The sequence below is a fragment of the Oryctolagus cuniculus genome, chromosome 16 (genome assembly GCF_051225735.1).
Source record: "Oryctolagus cuniculus isolate XC-2025 breed Fujian yellow rabbit chromosome 16, ASM5122573v1, whole genome shotgun sequence".
Lineage (NCBI taxonomy): Eukaryota > Metazoa > Chordata > Mammalia > Lagomorpha > Leporidae > Oryctolagus > Oryctolagus cuniculus.
Window position 1 is genome coordinate 67,204,427 of NC_142882.1, and position 16,939 is coordinate 67,221,365.

The window sequence follows — 16,939 nt, forward strand, 5'->3', positions numbered from 1 at the left end:
TTTGAAATTTCAAGAATAAATGAAATGCAGAAAAGCTACCAAACCATGAAAGATCTAAGAAGCATAAAATAAGTTAAAAGAAGGTGAAAACAGTAAAAGACAGGGCAGGGACGTTGCCAAATGAACAAGATTTACTATAGAGCTCTGGCAATTTTCTGTTTTATTTTGACATAACTCAATATGTACCTAAGAATGCTCTGAATGGACAATCTGAGGTTAAAGGCATGGAATTCTCCTTAGGGGAAAATTATAGTTGAAGTTCCTTGAAGATCCAATGCCCATTTCCCTGTTTGTGTTCAGAAAATGGTGGAAAGGATAAGTATATTTACCCCAATTGGACATTACTCGTTGTATACATGTAATGAAACACCATACACACACACACACACACACACATGTATCTGTTAAATTCTTTTAATTTAAAATTATTTTTAAAAAGAAAAGGAGACACTTTGAATATTTAGGTAAACATGTAGAGACTGGGGTATTGAGGCTTGATGAGAAGACAAAGGGAATACGTGGTAACAATTCTCAAAGAAATGTTACACAAGTGGTGGTAAAAGGTAGCTCTCCCATTTTCAATGAAGTGTGGATGAGACAGTATGCCTAAGCAAGGCAAGAGATTTATGTCAGAATTCAGACAGACGTCCCAGGTTCTGAGTTCCTTGAATATGTTACTAAACAGCAGGATTTGTCCCAGAACCAGACATGGAGCGTTTTCCAAGATTTTGAGTCATTACACAAAGTTTCCTGGGACAGCACTGCCACAGCCCAGTTGTTCCCTGGGATAATTTGACCTGATTAATGAAGAAACCCTATGGAATATCTTTCACTTTAGACTTTATATCAAAAGGTGGGTGGCATCAAAGCAGGGAAATGAGTTGGTTCTTTCTGAAGGTGGGGAATCAAACTATTCCAATCACCTCATGATTTTACAAAAGCTACAGAAAACAAGAAACTGTGGTTAACTTCTTCTGACACAGAATTATATATATTGCTTAAAACCAAATGGTCTTCAGTGCAAAGGAATAAATAAGGTCGAAGTTCCCAAATGGAAATATATAGAGACAGCAGTTGGTGTGTGTGTGGGTTGGGGGGTGGAGAGGGACAAAGTCGACTCCATAAGCTTGCTTCCGTGAGAAAATTCAGTCAACTGCTAGCTTTTGCTTCACAAAACTTTGACATATGTCCCTTGACCTTTACCAACTACCCTTTCACGTTTGACACTTAACATTTACTACATGATTAAAATTCAGTGTTAATTTCAATACTATCAGTTAAGTTATATTTAGCTAAGAACACTCGCTTTTGTCTTTTGTGAGTAGCACTGCAGTGTTATTACAAAGAGGTAGTCAGGAGGGCAATGGAGATAGGAGAAGAGAAGAATGATTCAGTGTGCAGATAATTGTTTCGAGTGAAATTTAGCTCAGTATTTTTGTTCCTGTCCTCAGTAGAACTGAGATTTAGCACCTCCCGCTGGTATTTAGCCCCCACCCCCACACAGGAGGAGGCTGTGCTGGGTGGGTGCTGAAGAACGAGCCACACCAGGATTAAATTATAGCACAGTTCTAACACTGGCGAGAATTTTCTCTGGCCAGCTCTTGAGTATAAACCTGGTGATCCCAAAACAGAGGCAAGGCATCCCTACAAGGGATCTCCATATGGTGTGGCATCATCTTCAGTGAGGGAGGTTGACAGTTTAAAGAGCACAGTCCAAAAGGTGGTGACTGTTCCCAACAAACAGTTGAAACCAGGCCATTCGGCAATAGCAGAATTGTAGTTCTAAACTTAAAAAGTCACCCTTGAAGTTATCTTATGGATGATTTATTCCTTAGTGTGACCTAAATGCTCACTAGAAATAGATAAGACCTAAGAAATTTGATGTCTTTCCCTGACTTTTCCAAGTGAGAAACTATTTTTATTATTCCCTCTATTCCATGCTCTTTTCTTTGTGCATAGATTATGGTAAGACTCTTGCTTTTACCTGATGTTCAAAATGTTGTTGAATCCTTACAACTGCCACTTCTTGGGATGTTGTGAGGAAATTGTGGTCTGTAAGTTTACTGTGCCATTGAAACACTTCTTTAAATTCATATACAGAACAGGAAGAAGGGATCTACAAGTGGTAGATGGTACAGATGAAACTCAATTTAGAAGGAGAATTCAGTAGTGGATGTTGGAGTCTTTGACACAGTATTCTCAGGTAGCCTCCAGTTGTTTAAAAAGTTTATCATTTTCATCTGTGTACCATAGAACATTTTGCTTCTAGCAATTCAGCTTTTACATTCCAGAATCTGGTTCCATGTCCTCATCTCATCCTCTACCTGTAATTGGAGGACATTTGATCTCTGAAAGATTGTGTTTCCTGCCTATCTCCTGGGGAAAATTCCAGCCTCCATCTGGCAGGGCTTTAAGTAGCTCTTACTAGTCACATATTGCTAGTTGTGAGATATTAGGGAGCCCATACTAGTAATTGGACTTAGGTCTTAACCCCAAGCCAAGTCTGCCTTTGTTCTTGATGGGCTCCTAGATACTTATCTTGATCTTACCACATCTGAACGTAATCACCCATTTAGGATGAAGTCTTTTGGTTTTTCTCTGTTGTTTTTTGTTTTAACACTACAGGATACTGGGGTCCTATATTTGAAGCCTAATCTTATGACTAAGGTCCTAACTACTCTGCAAAATATCCTTTGTTTCAGTTTCTCTGTTCAGTCCCCTGACCTGGGCCTCATCCTGGATCCTTGTCACTTGGCTCTATTCCTTTGCTCCTCGAAGCAATTGTTAATTCTTCCACCTGCAACAGTGACTGGGCCTTCTGGACATTTTGATTCACCCTTCATTTTGAATGGATTTCCTCCACCTTCCACTGAATAGAGTGCAAAGGGCCCTTGGACCACCTTAGCAATTTCCCCTATTCCATGTTCTAGTTCTCCCCCAACCCCTGCCTTTCTGCAGTTGACTTTAGCTAATTTCTGAAGAGAGGTATTGCAAGAAGAGACTGAACTCTATTATTAGAAGAGCACATATAGATGAAAAGGGAAAATCATTTGCTATATTCAGGAACTAACAACATTTTTAAGAATAGGAAGGTTTTATAGCAAATATTTTTTTAGTCCTTGAGTCTTCTATAGTTTTTTGTTTTTTCTTGATGAAGTCAAACATTAACATGAAAACATTAACAAGAGACATTACTTTCAATTAAAATTTTAAAGAGCTATGTTTTGCTGTATCTTCCATCACTATTGACTCAAATCAATGACTATTTATATACCTTGATACAGAAGGTGGTTTTATTTTGTAAATTATTTTTCTTTCTGTTCTTAAGGTGCTACATAATGGCCTCATCATGGAGATGAAGCATCCAACTGTGGGGAAGATTTCAGTTCCAGGTTTGGACATTTTTGTTGTTTTCTTTCCTTCATTCATTGTTTCACATCCTTCTACAGCAAGTAACTGATCATCCCCCAAACAACCTGTGAAGACATTGTCACAATTTATAGATAGGATAAAAGGGAAACTCTAGGGCCACACCCAGAAGAATGTAAACTGAGGTCATAGGTTTGTATCTTTATTCTGCCCAGGGCACCAGAATGCTCATTATTCCTTGTTCCATTTTGTGTGTTTGTGTACTCATAAGTGTACATTATGCAATCATCAACAGAGAGATAATAATAGCAAATATTAATAAAGTGTGGTTCATACAAGAATGAGAAGGGAAACCAGGCAAAATAGAATTGGCAGCCAAGAAAGGCCATGGACTGCATGGGCCAGAGTGTATTCTTTCTGGATTGTGGTTTAGGATATGGATCTTGGTGTTTCTGAATAGGAAAGGAGCGTTTTCAGTAAACCCAGAATAGATTGAATTTTTGTAAGTTGACTCATACCAAACAAACTCACCAAAGACCATTGCTTAACCCAAAATGCCAGCTTTTCATTTCCAGAGAAAATTCTCTTTCCAGAGCCAATAGTTTCATGCTAACTCTCAGAGTGCCCTCTTGGGTAGTTCAAAGTTTTCTGAGAATTTTTGATCAATCATTTTCCTAGTGATTGTACTATTACTGTTTGTCAGATCTCGGCCTTCTGAGCTTTGATGAAAAAAAAAATGCCACTTTTTTATTCATTGTGTTTTTATTTTCTAAACTATACACAAACCATGTACTTATTTATTTTTCCATCAAAAGGTAGTGCAATTAGCTAATATAAACTTTTTTCATTGTTTTTCTGATCACCTTTCTTGGAATCTGGTGTTCCCCAAACTCCTCAGTCACCTCATTGAAATGTCATGGAGTATTTCTTCCACAGCTGTCTAATCTCACTTGTTGAATAATACTATTGTTAACTCTACTCTGAACATACTGTAATCCTAATATTTGGAGTCAGCCTGATGATAATCACTAAAAACCAGACCAAATAATGACCACTGGCATGCAAAAAGAATAAGAAGAGGGAAGTACCATGACTGAGGCAAGCTGAGAGAAAATTCTGATGTATATGCATTTAAGGAACATCATCCATAGATTAAGGAGGGTAATAAGCTATATAAGCATAGCAGGGATCATACATCATAGGGAAATGATATATGGTATGGAAAGATGGTGAAAAAAGAACATGTTGATAAAAGCTAAGCAGATCATTTGTTTATTCATTTATTATTAAACATATGCTATGAGCAAGGTATTGCTTTGGCGCCTGGGAATATAGAATTAAACCAATGTGGCCCATGATCACATAGAGCTCATACTTAGTAGAAAGTCAGAGCATATAAACAACCAACAAATGTTTCTATAATGGTAAATCATAAGTACAAAGAAAAGAATAGCATACAATCAGAGAATAATGGGAGGCAGGCAGGGCCTCCTGTAGTTTGAGTGATCAGAGAAAGCCTCATTGAGAAACTTCAAACCCAGAGTGAAGGGTGGGAACAAGTTGATATTTGAAGGAAATGTGGAAGAACATTCCAAGAGGAGGGATTAGCATGTGAGAAGACTCTGAATTAGAAAGTGGTGAATGTGTTTTATGCCAGTGTGAAAAGAGTTAAGGGAAACAAGGCAGGAAATGGGAATGAAAAGATAGGCAGAAACTTGAGACCCCACATTAGAGCTAGGTTTACTTTAATTTTGAGCAAGACAGTGAAATGATAGAATTCATAACTACAAGCAAGTAGTCTAGTTAGTATAGGAGTTTAGGCAATAGCCTCTTAAATTAAGGTCACAGTAATATAAGGGGTCTTTGAAAAGTTGATGAAAAATGCATATTATGAAAAATTATGAATGGAATTAAATTTTTACATAAAATTAAACTTATCTTTTCATTCCGTTTTTCCACAAAATTTTTGAAACACCCTCAGAAAGATAAGGAAAGGGAGCAATCAGAAGAAATGTAATAATGTAATGACTGCAGCCTAAAAAGACTATCAATATTTTGTCCAGGAGTTTTTAAGTAGTTTTAAGAGTGGAACTGATAGTCCAAATGAAGTCTCAATATCTAAAAGGAATTAAAGCAGAGTTTGCTTTGCTGACAGAGAGGTCCAACACCCTAATTATTTAGCTTTCCTCCTCCTCACCTCCAACCCATGGTCCTCTCAACATTTCTCCTTGGAATTGTGGGCCATAAAGAAAATTTCATATGTCAGTGACCTAATTTAACCCCACATGTTTACAGATGAAGTCATATAGTTATTGATGACTCCAACACATTAGAGAAAAGGCATTTGGAGGATAGGCTTTGAAAGTCAACGCAATTGTTAACTTAATAGCAAGGAAGCAGGTAAATCAGTGACTAGCCTAGAATGAACTTATGAGATATAATATTCTGTCAACCAGTAAGATACGGGTAGGTTGACTTTAATAATAATAATGAATAAAGAATCATAAATAGGAAGAATACACTTTTTCTCACTTTAATTTATGAATGTGTCAAGTCACTTTGCCATAATAACGTAGTATAACAAAGAAGAATGCTGGGAGATGGATGGCAAAGATAGGACTCAGTTGCCTGACTGTTTCCAGTTGCAGGTCTGGATGGCTTGACTCACTGGGTTGGGCTCAGTTTTATTCCCTGTGTCTCTTATGTTCTTTTCTTGGAAATGGCTAAAGAACAAGAATACAAACATAAACCACAGTGTCATTTGAGATTTTGGAGTAAAACCAGCAAACCTTCTGCTTAAGAAAGTTCTAGGCTACAGCCAAAAGTTTGGGGAAATGATTGAGACTCCACTTAGAAGAAACTTCATTTATATTTTAAGGGGAACGACCACAGGGAGGAATAAATTATAGGGTACAAAATTCATTTTCCAGAATAAAATTCTCAGTTCTACAGAAATCTTGTTTTTCTATATCCCTTTGGACAATTCTATTTTTGTTTTTAATTTTTATTAATATAAAGAGAACAGATTTCATGAGTACAGTTCTAAGAAGATAACCAACTTTCCTCCCTCCCCCCTCTATCACCCTGCTTCCTTTCCTTACTATTTTTCTTTAATTTTTGCAGTGACATAATTTTAATCTACTCTATAATCACAGGCTTAATTCACCACTGACCATAATATTCAACAAGTAGAGAGATTAGGCATTTTTTTCGCTTGGTATATCATCTATTTATTTACCTTACACTTGTTACCTTATAATTATCAATATAAAATGATTCAGATTTGAGATAAGTAGAGGTGTCTAGGTTACTTGATTGTAATCTGCATGTTTCCTTTAGATCAGCACATCTTTATTGCCTATGAAAGGGGGAGGACAGTTCTCCTTATTGATGCTGTTGTATCTCCCCATTCATTGAAGCTTAGTAAAAGGACTCCTGGATAGAACAGGAGATATTAAAGGCAAAGAGAATGTAACAGTAATTTAATTAAACATTTTTTAGTGAATTGGACATTTTACTGATTTTATTTATCTATGACAGTTTTCTTTGTGAGGAAGGTCCCCACTGGAGCCCTCATAGTTCTATAGAAATAACAGATTCTTCTATAATGCTTCAGTGAAGAAATCTGCTAACAAGGAAACAGGGTGAAGTTAAAGGTGACTCTTAGGCTATTTTCTGGTTATCTAGTGGAGACACATTTTAAAGTCATTAAATGTAGATTCCTATGTTTATGTCTTTTTATAAAAGATTTATTTATTTATTTGAAAGAGTTACACACAGAGAGAAGGAGAGGCAGAGAGAGAAAAAGACAGAGACAGAGACAGAGAGTTCTTCTACCTGCTAATTCACTCCCCAGATGGCCTCAATGGCCGGAGCTCTGCCTATCCGAAGCCAGGAACCAGGATCTTCTTCCCAGTCTCCCACACCGGTGCCAGGGCCCAAGCACTTGGACCATCTTCTGCCGCTTACCCAAGCCATAGCAGAGAGCTGGATCGAAAGTGGAGCAGCTGAAACTCGAACCAGCACCCATATGGGATGCCGGCACTGCAGGCAGAGGCTTTACCTGCTATGCCACAGTGCAGGCCCCTGTGTATATGTCTTCATCTGCCCATTTATACAAGAAATCATTAACATTATTAAATTCTACTAAATAAGTAGAATTGAGTTGTTGGGTTTTTTGTTTTTTTAAAAAATTTATATAAAGTGAAAAAATGTCACATACTTCATATATATAGATTTAGAGGCATAATGATGCACCCCACTCTATCTTCCATGCTGCCCATGCTACCACCCTTGCTCTTCTTTTTCTTTCTTTTAATTTTTGCAATGACATACTTTCAGTTTATTTTATAATCATGAGTATCCCTTCACTAATTAAGAATTCAAAAATAATAAGAATTAAAAAACACTGTTCTACAACAGTATAGACAAGCACTATAAATAGTAATCAATTCTCAAAATGTCAATTTTGCTCTTATCCATCATTTTTTTGTACTCTACTAGTCACTACAGATCAGGGAAAACATGTGGTATTTGTCTTTTGGGGACTGGCTTATTTCACTAAGTATAATGGTTTCCAGTTGCCTCCATTTTTGTTGTGAAAGATAGGATTTCATTCTTTTTTATGACTGAGTAATATTCCACAGTGTGTCTATATATATATATATATATACATACACACATATGATTCCATATCTTAGCTATTATGAACTGAGCTGCAATAAACATCACAGTACAGATAACTCTTTCCTATGATGCTTTCATTTCATTTGGATAAATTCCCAGGAGTGAGATGGCTGGGTCATATGGTACAACTATTTTCAGCTTTCTGAGAATTCTCCATACTGTCTTCCACAATAACTATATTAGTTTGCATTCACACAAAAGTAGGTTAGAAAACATTTTTCCCCCACATCCTCACCATCATTTATTTGTTTTATTAATTTCTGTAATGAGTGCCATTCTAATTGGGGTGAGGTGAACAGGCAATTTTTCCAAAGATGAAATTCAAATGGGTAACAGACTAATGAAAAAAATGCTCAGGATCACTAGCCATCAGGAAATTGCAAATAAATCAGGAAATTGCAGATAAAAACCACAATGGGTTTCATCTCACCCCAAGTTCTTTGTTATCAGTTAACAGAAATCTATGACCTGTGTTGAGTTTTCTATATGCTGACCTAATCTGTCCAAACCATTTTTTTTTTTTGACAGGCAGAGTTAGACAGTGAGAGAGAGAGACAGACAGACAGAAAGGTCTTCCTTCCGTTGGTTCATCCTCCAAATGGCCACCATGGCCGGCGATCCGAAGCCGGGAGCCAGGTGCTTCCTCCTGGTCTCCCATGGGGTGCAGGGCCCAAGTACTTGGGCCATCCTCCACTGCACTCCCTGGCCACAGCAGAGAGCTGGACTGGAAGAGGAGCAACTAGACAGAATCTGTTGCCCCGACCAGGACTAGAACCTGGGGTGCCAGCACCACAGGTGGAGGATTAGCCTGTTGAGCCATGGCGCCAGCCAAACCATTTTCTATCATGGTCTTAGAAATTTCATCTCTTGAAGAGCAGCAGTTATTTTTCTGCCTTCTTTGGAGACATATAAATTCCCATAATTTTCCCTCAAATTACAGTTCCTATATATGAGCTAATTGATTAATACCTTAAAGGTACCTGTCAACCATGCTTAACATACTTTGAACAGGGATAGTAAATTATTTACTTATTTAAAATCTCTTTTAGCTACTTAAATAAAATAATTATTTTAAAACATTGTTTGAACATGTATAACTATTCCATGTATTGAAATAGAGCCAGTATGATCTAAACTAGCTCATTTATTAATTTATATAATTACAAACATCTATCACCTTTTTCCTTAAGGGATTTTTTTAAAAAAATTATTTATTTGAAAGGCTGAGTTACAGAGAGAGAGAGGGAGCGAGAGTACAGGTACTTCTATCTGCTGGTTCACTCCACACATGGCTGCAACTGCCTGGGATTGGGCCAGGCCAAATTCAAGAACCAGGAGCTTCAGCCTGGTCTCCCATGTAAGTGGCAGGGACCCAAGTACTTGGGCCATGTTCCACAGCTTTCCTAGGCACATTAGCAGGGAACTGGATTGGAAGTGGAGCAGCTGGGACTTAAACTGGCACTCCTATGGGATGCCAACATTCAAGGCAGTTGCCACAATGCTAGCCCCTCCTTAAAGAATTAAGGAAGGCTGGCACCACGGCTCACCTGTCTAATCCTCCGTTGCAGTGCAGGCACACAGGGTTCTAGTCCCGGTCGGGGCGCCAGATTCTGTCCCAGTCGCTCCTCTTCCAATCCAGCTCTCTGCTGTGGCCCAGGAGTGCAGTGGAGGATGGCTCAGGTCCTTGGGCCCTGCACCCGCATGGGAGACCAGGAGGAAGTACCTGGCTCCTGGCTTCAGATCAGCGCGGTGCGCCGGTCGCAGCACGCTGGCCGTGGTGACCATTGGAGGGTGAACCAACGGCAAAGGAAGACCTTTATCTCTGTCTCTCTCTCTCACTGTCCACTCTGCCTGTCAAAAAAAAAAAAATTAAGGAAGAAATGTCAGTTGTATATAGATGGCATTTCTACATTTATAGGTAGAGCATGAAGACCGGTTAATGTTCATGAATTAGGTCTAAATGTGAGTAGTAGTTATGCTAATACTAATGTTTTTCTTTCACATATTATTCATTAAAATACTCTGTCATTGGGATTTAAAGTTTATTATAAAGTTAAAGGCAAAGAGAGGTGAAGAAAAAATAACTATTAATGGGTGTATAAACGAGAACACCTATCATGTCTCTCTTTGCCATGTCTAAATATTCTGGTGTTCTAAGAATCCTCAGTGACAGCATACTGTTGTTTGAACTCACTATTAGTTTAGTGATATTAGTGTCAGCATTGTGGGTTTAATGTATCAATTTGCTTAGAATTCACTAATATAACTTGGATGAGTGTTAAAACTTCAAATACATACTTTCCCTCACAACTGTACTAACTAAACTTTCCCTCTTCTACATATTATGTAGGCTCTGATGAGATAGTTTGATAGTCTTGGTCCCTTGTGGACTTACTGTTTGCAAATGAAGGCAGGTGAGAACGTGAAAAAATGAAGTAAGTGTTTCCATGTCTACAATCGGGTGCTATGGAAGTATGCACCAGGGTATGGACTGAGGCAAGGTCTCTGTGTGAACAGTGACAGTGTGTGGTAGGCTAGAAAGCTGAGAAAGCAGTGCTGCATGGAATAGATGGGAGACAAGGCACAGATGCAAGGTTACCCTGGATAGGGAAGCAGATGTCAGATGAATGAGACCTAAAGTAGAGCTGGGTGCAGTGTTGGGCCTAGCAGTTAAAACACCTGTATCCCATAGTGGAACACATCTGGTCAGGTTCTGGCTCAGGTTTCTGAGTATAGCTTCCTTCTAATGCAAACCCTGGGAGGCAGCAGTGATGGCTCAGTAGTTAGGCCCTGTAAGACCTGTATTGAGTTCCTGGCTCCTGGCTTTGGCCTGTTGCAGCCCTTTCTATCGCAAGCATTTGAAATGTGAACTAGTGGCTATAGTGTGCTCTCTCTCTCTCACTTTCTCTCTCTTTCTCTCTCTGTCACTACTTTTTGCCTCTCAAATAAGTAAGTAAATAAAATAAATAATTTAAAATTGAGCCAATGACCAAGTTAAAAACAAATTAAAAATCCAAAACTGTCTATTCTAAAGTCTCTGAGACCCCTACCGTCTCAGGAGGGAAGGTGGACTTAAATTTGGAACTTAGATAGGGGCATCAAAGCTATCTTAGCAGATATTCTCACAGACTGATTTTAGGAGAAATTTCTACATCACTTAAAGACTTTTGTAATACTCATAATGCCCTGATTGTTAAGCTGAAATTCATGAGAAACTGTCTTTAATCAGTATGAAGATCTAAAGGCACATTAAATTTTATAATATATATTTCTGCAACAAAAGAGTGACTAATATAAACATCACCTTATTTGTGACTTCAGTAGAAAACCCTAACTTAGCTTATCATATTTCAAAGAACTATCAGTTTCCATTGACCCATTCATGATTTGCATCTTCTTCTTATAATATTTCCTTTTCACCATAGTGGAGCATGATGCCCTTCCTTGTACTATGTAGATGCTAAAACAGCCGGTGCTGAGTTCCAGCTTCAAAGGATGTCATTGAAATAGATCTTGACATGTAGCTCTAAAGTTTCTCACCATAACTTCTTTCCGATGCTTCCCCAGGAACCTGTGCTGTGATCATTTGATGCCAGCAGCACTTCTGGGAAGTGTTTCAGTGCTGAGGGTTTCAGGCCTGTGAGGTAGACGCAGGCTTCTATGCATGCAAAAGGATTCTAAATTGAATTACCCTTGCCTGCTGCTCCCTGGATCTGGGCTTTTCAGAAAGCATGTCCAAGTTCTCTTAAATAAAGCTTTTCTTAAGTGTTCTCACAGAGTTTTAATATTCACATTTGGAACCTGTAGCGATTTTTAGCTAGTAGGTGTTAGATATAGGAAAATAGCCACCACTATGAATTAATAAAACAATTTATTGGAATATTGATTAGATTTTAAGGTGAGTTTTTAGACACTTGAATGTACTTCCATCTGACATTATATTTCTGAATGATTTACAAGACTGTCTTAAATGATGATCTAAACTGCCTTTTGTAAGATTTTAGAAGGAAAAACTGCTATCGTTTAAAGTCCATTACACTCTACAGCAATAATAACATTTTACAGGTTATGATTAGAATACAAACTATTAGATAAGATATAATTAAAACATGATTTGTGACAAATTGATGCCATATGCATTTTTTAATGAACAGACTGGCTACCTGTGGAAGCCATCTGCAAGATACTTATCTTACTTATTTGGCTTGTTTTCTGTTTGAAGCATAAGTGTTAACTGAAGTGACCACCTTGTCTTTTGTGTGGTTAAAAATCTTTCTTATGTTATATAAGTCTTTACCTTGTGCTGTTACTTCTTGCTTTTTTCTTCTTTTTACATGGAAAATTAGATAATGTTTCTGAAATCACATATCCTCAAAGTGCAGTTAAATTTCTATAATGGATAACAGCAATGGGGAAAGTTGTCACAAACCTCAGTGGGGTAAAAGAAAAATTAAGAGAAACCAGAGTTTCAGCTTCTATCCCCCCATAAAGTTTAAATATGTTGGTCCTCATAAGGAATTCTCAGTAAAACAAATTTGAAAATGAAAGGTGAGATAAGTTATTTCTTCCAGGTAGAGAGACCTTTCAGGAGACAACAGGAAAAGTGTGTAAAGTTTTCATGTTGTGTGTAGTGCATAATCTATCTTCTAGAAAGAACATAGTCCTTCAGGGACCAGGTTAAGCTGCAAAAAGAGGAAAGAGATGAAAGGAAGGCACTACAGTCTGTCAACAGAATGAGAGAAAACTGGCAGAGAAGTGAGTTTTCAAATGGACTAGCTGTAGTACTTCCCAAAGTGCTCAATTATTTTTAGCGTTATTAAACCCCTGGCCCATGGCAGGGCACCGAGAGTGAAATCAATCACTGTATTCTCAGATGATTTGACATTGAGTGTCTGCAGCCCTCCCTGCAAATCTTGTTACAGTGAAGCTGCATGGTAGACGTTTATTCCTTTTCAGTGAGAAATGAAAAGCACAGTGACCATCCTTCCTAGGAGAGCTGGGAGGAAGCAGAGGAGGCATGAATTGCATCCCCAGGAATGTCTTCCCCTCAGTCACTGAGAGCCAAGTTACTGTCATTGAAACGACTTAGGGATCTCCATCAACTGTGCTTATCTGTGCCATGAGGAAGAAATATCTTGTGAGACCTGGGCTTTCATGCTCAGGGAATTCATGTTCCTATTAGTTGGGCCTGGGAAAGTTGCCAAGCGCTCGGTTGTTCCTCTACAACATGCCCTCATCAGTCTAATGGGTTTCCTGATAAGGGAATCTGACTAATAGACAAGAAGCTCTTCTTGCAAATCAGCTGTAAGCTATCAATGAACTGGGGTACAGAGCAAGTTATCAATGCCAGGAAAATGTATCTGTGCAGAAGAATTTTTTGAGTGAATGTGTAACTGGGCCTGTATACTTTTTGAAACATTTTTTTTAAGTATCACTGTGAAAATGATCCTTGAGTTTAGAGGTATGTTTGAAATGATCTTGTGGACCCCAGAATGTTGAATTGAATACAGAAATCAAAGCAAAAATCAAAGCCATGAGAAGAGTAGAAGGTTCAGTGATGGCACAGCATTTTTGTAACTGCCTTAGAAGGTGGATCAGAATTTTTTGTGATTGATTCTTGAATTCCTGTTTTGATAATCTGACCCCACTTTCATTTGGTACCTGGAGAAGACTTTCTGAATCAAGTTTATGTTGAGTCTCTAGGGAATGAATTAATTAGATGTAATCCAGCATTCAAACTGATTGGACAAGTGAAAATAAGTACAAAGGTCTTACATTTATCTTCCAGTTTAAATTTCCTGTCGTGGAGTTAACTTGGATAATCAGAAAGTGGCAGGCATCTTTGCCTTCAAGTGGCTTTCAGCCTGGAGGAGGTACCTTGACTTCATGGCTGAGTGTAGAGTCATTTCACCCTCTCTGAAAGAATGTCCTTGCTTTCCTCCACTATCACCAAGAAGGGACTCTTTGGTGCAGGAAAAGGTGACAACTGGACTGAATATCATAGCATTTTTTAAAAAAATATGACCTCTTAAGATGCCAAGACATATTCTTATGAAGACTCAGCCAGAGAAAATATTAACGGAACAAGGCTCTTTTCGTTTAAAGGATCATGGCTCAGTTTTGACTAAGCACACACGGCTGTATTAATATGAAAAAGAGGTATTGGTGGAAGTCAAGGAAAAGTAGTAAATGGTGTGAAGTAAAAACCTCCAGGTATCTTAACATAGCAATGAATCAAGTGCAATAACCCATTTTCACATCACCCCCAAACCTGAAGGATGTTTCAGCTCTGAGCAGGGTCTTTGTACCTTGTTGTTTATTTCCTCAGCCATGGATCCATTATATATCAGCTTTAATGAAATCCCATCTTCATGATGTCATAGCTTTATATGGCAATGACATTAGCAGCCATTTTTTTCTCTAGGGTCATCCTTTGTGTATGACTAGGATGTCACATGGAAAGGGAAGCCTGAGGGCCCTTGGAATGTTTCTCCACTGTGTCCTTTCTCAATTTCATTTCATTCACAGAGGACTGTGTGCCTCTCAAGTGCACTGTCTATTTAGTCTCACCTGCTCAGAACCCTGTGTCTGTGGAAGGTGTTCCTCAGAGTTCTGTACCCAGTTTATTTCCAGGAGTCATAAGTTTGCCAAACAATTAAGCCAAAACTTAATCATAATTAAGTTTAAAAAATTTACAAAGTGAATGCAAGGTATTTGGGGAATTTTAAGAGAGTATGTGATAAAGTATAAGTACCACCAAGATGCGTTATGTAACCACAAAAAGCTGCAGAAGTACTTCCCACCTCCCCACCATAGATTTAAAGAGTACTCTTATCAAAGCTTGTTACTCATAAACTCTTCAACACTGAATCTGGCTGGGCCTTCAAGTTGCTATGTGACGTTAATTAGCTCACTTCACCTTCCACTGCTTTGCTTTCCTGTTCAAATGAGATCAGTCCTTTCATTCTTTCAATTTAAAGAAAAAGCTCAATCCTCTGTACTTCAAATATTTTTGAATAAATTTTTAAAAATATTTCTGAACATTTTATTTAAATATTTGTAGATTTTCCCGAAGTTGTAAGAAAAAAAAATCCAGTGATGCTATGTACATTTTCCAACTTTTGCACAAGAGTAAGTACTTATATAGTGTACTATCATAAACAGGATATTGACATTGACACAATCTGCCCATCTTTCTGAATAAGTTTTAATGGCATCATGGAAGTGGATTATTGAAGTTTGAAAGGAGAGAACATAGCAAATATGTGTTAAGTCCTTCTCTAAATATGGTGCGTAATGAGCACTTTATAAAACTGAGCCAAAAAAGAATGTTGAGCCAACTACTGAGTTTTTTACCTTACAGCATTGTTCCTTCATTTAAAGACTGAGAATGTATTTAAAATATTTTGTTTGAAGATCAGCTTGGAAATTTATTTAATGTTTAGATTTCAAGAATTTAAACTTTGTTGGCCTGCGCCGCGGCTCACTAGGCTAATCCTCTGCCTGCGGCACTGGCACACCGGGTTCTAGTCCCAGTTGAGGCGCTGGATTCTGTCCTGGCCAGCACTCTGCTGTGGCCTAGGGGTGCAGTGGAGGATGGCCCAAGTGCTTGGGCCCTGCACCCGCATGGAAGACCAGGAGGAAGCACCTGGCTCCTGGCTTCGGATCGGCACAGCGCGCTGGCCGTAACAGCCATTTGGGGGTGAACCAACGGAAGGAAGACCTTTCTCTCTGTCTCTCTCACTGTCTAACTCTGCCTGTCAAAAAAAAAAAAAAAAAAAAAGAATTTAAACTTTGAACCTAATTCTCTTTAGGATTAAGTTTATATTTTAAAAAGTCTATAATTGAAATTCTATTTTCTTTTAAAAAAAAGCTATCAGAAAATGTATTGTTTGGCCATTTTGATAGTCTCAAGAGCATATAAGTGTAAATGTACCAAAACATGTGGATTACATTTCCTTCAAGTTGTGCTGTTTTCACACATTAACAGGAATGCAGCATGAGAAGGGGAGAAAAGAGAAACGTTTGGGGTATATATGCAGATTTCAATAATCGAAGGATTGAAGATGTTCAGCTGCTACTTATACTTATCCCAATGTTTTGTCTTTCCAGTGACCTGGTGGCTCTGATGTTGTGTGGTCAAATTTCTCTTTTCTCATTTGGGGTTGTTTTTATTTTAAATTTAGAGCTTGATTTCCTTCAAGCAACCTTAATTAAATTACAAATAATATTGAGTCCATATTAGGAACTCAGGATGACTTGATTTTCCTCCCAAGCATGTGGTTATTACTATGACTTAACCAAGAGTTTAATCCTAAGGGATTCCTTGTATGTAAGATAGTGAGGGTAGTCAAAGCCATGGAGCCAGAAAGTCATTGATGGTTGTCTGGGAGTTTGGGGTAGGAAAAGAAGAATGGGGAGTTGGCGTTTAGGGGGTAGAATTTCAGTTTGAGAAGATGAGAATGTTCTGGGGATGGACCATGGGGAGAGTTGGACAACAATGTTAAAACACACAAGATCATCAAAAATTAATAGAAAATGCGTATTATGGCCAGCACTGTGGCTCACTTGGCTAATCCTCTTCCTGTGGCGCCAGCACCCCGGTTCTAGTCCCGGTTGGGGGCGCCATATTCTGTCCCGGTTGCTCCTCTTCCAGTCCAGCTCTCTGCTTTGGCCCGGGAAGGCAGTGCTTGGGCCCTGCACCCGCATGGAAGACCAGGAGGAAGCACCTGGTTCCTAGCTTTGGATTGGTGCAGAGCGCTGGCCACAGCGCACCAGCCATAGCGGTCATTTAGGGGGTGAACCAATGGAAAAGGAAGACCTTTCTCTCTGTCTCTCTCACTGTCTAACTCTGCTTGTCAAAAACAAAACAAAACAAAACAAA

At 38.5% G+C, this 16,939-nt stretch overlaps 1 protein-coding gene across 1 annotated transcript in view; it reads left to right on the forward strand.

Moving 5' to 3' along the window:
- The window catches only part of SUGCT (succinyl-CoA:glutarate-CoA transferase), an 800,879-nt gene that overhangs the window by 670,555 nt on the left and 113,385 nt on the right, over window positions 1–16,939 (forward strand). Inside the window, exon 13 of the mRNA XM_008261668.5 lies at window positions 3,329–3,392. Coding sequence (XP_008259890.3) covers window positions 3,329–3,392 — 64 coding nt within the window. The remainder of the gene's footprint in view (window positions 1–3,328; window positions 3,393–16,939) is intronic.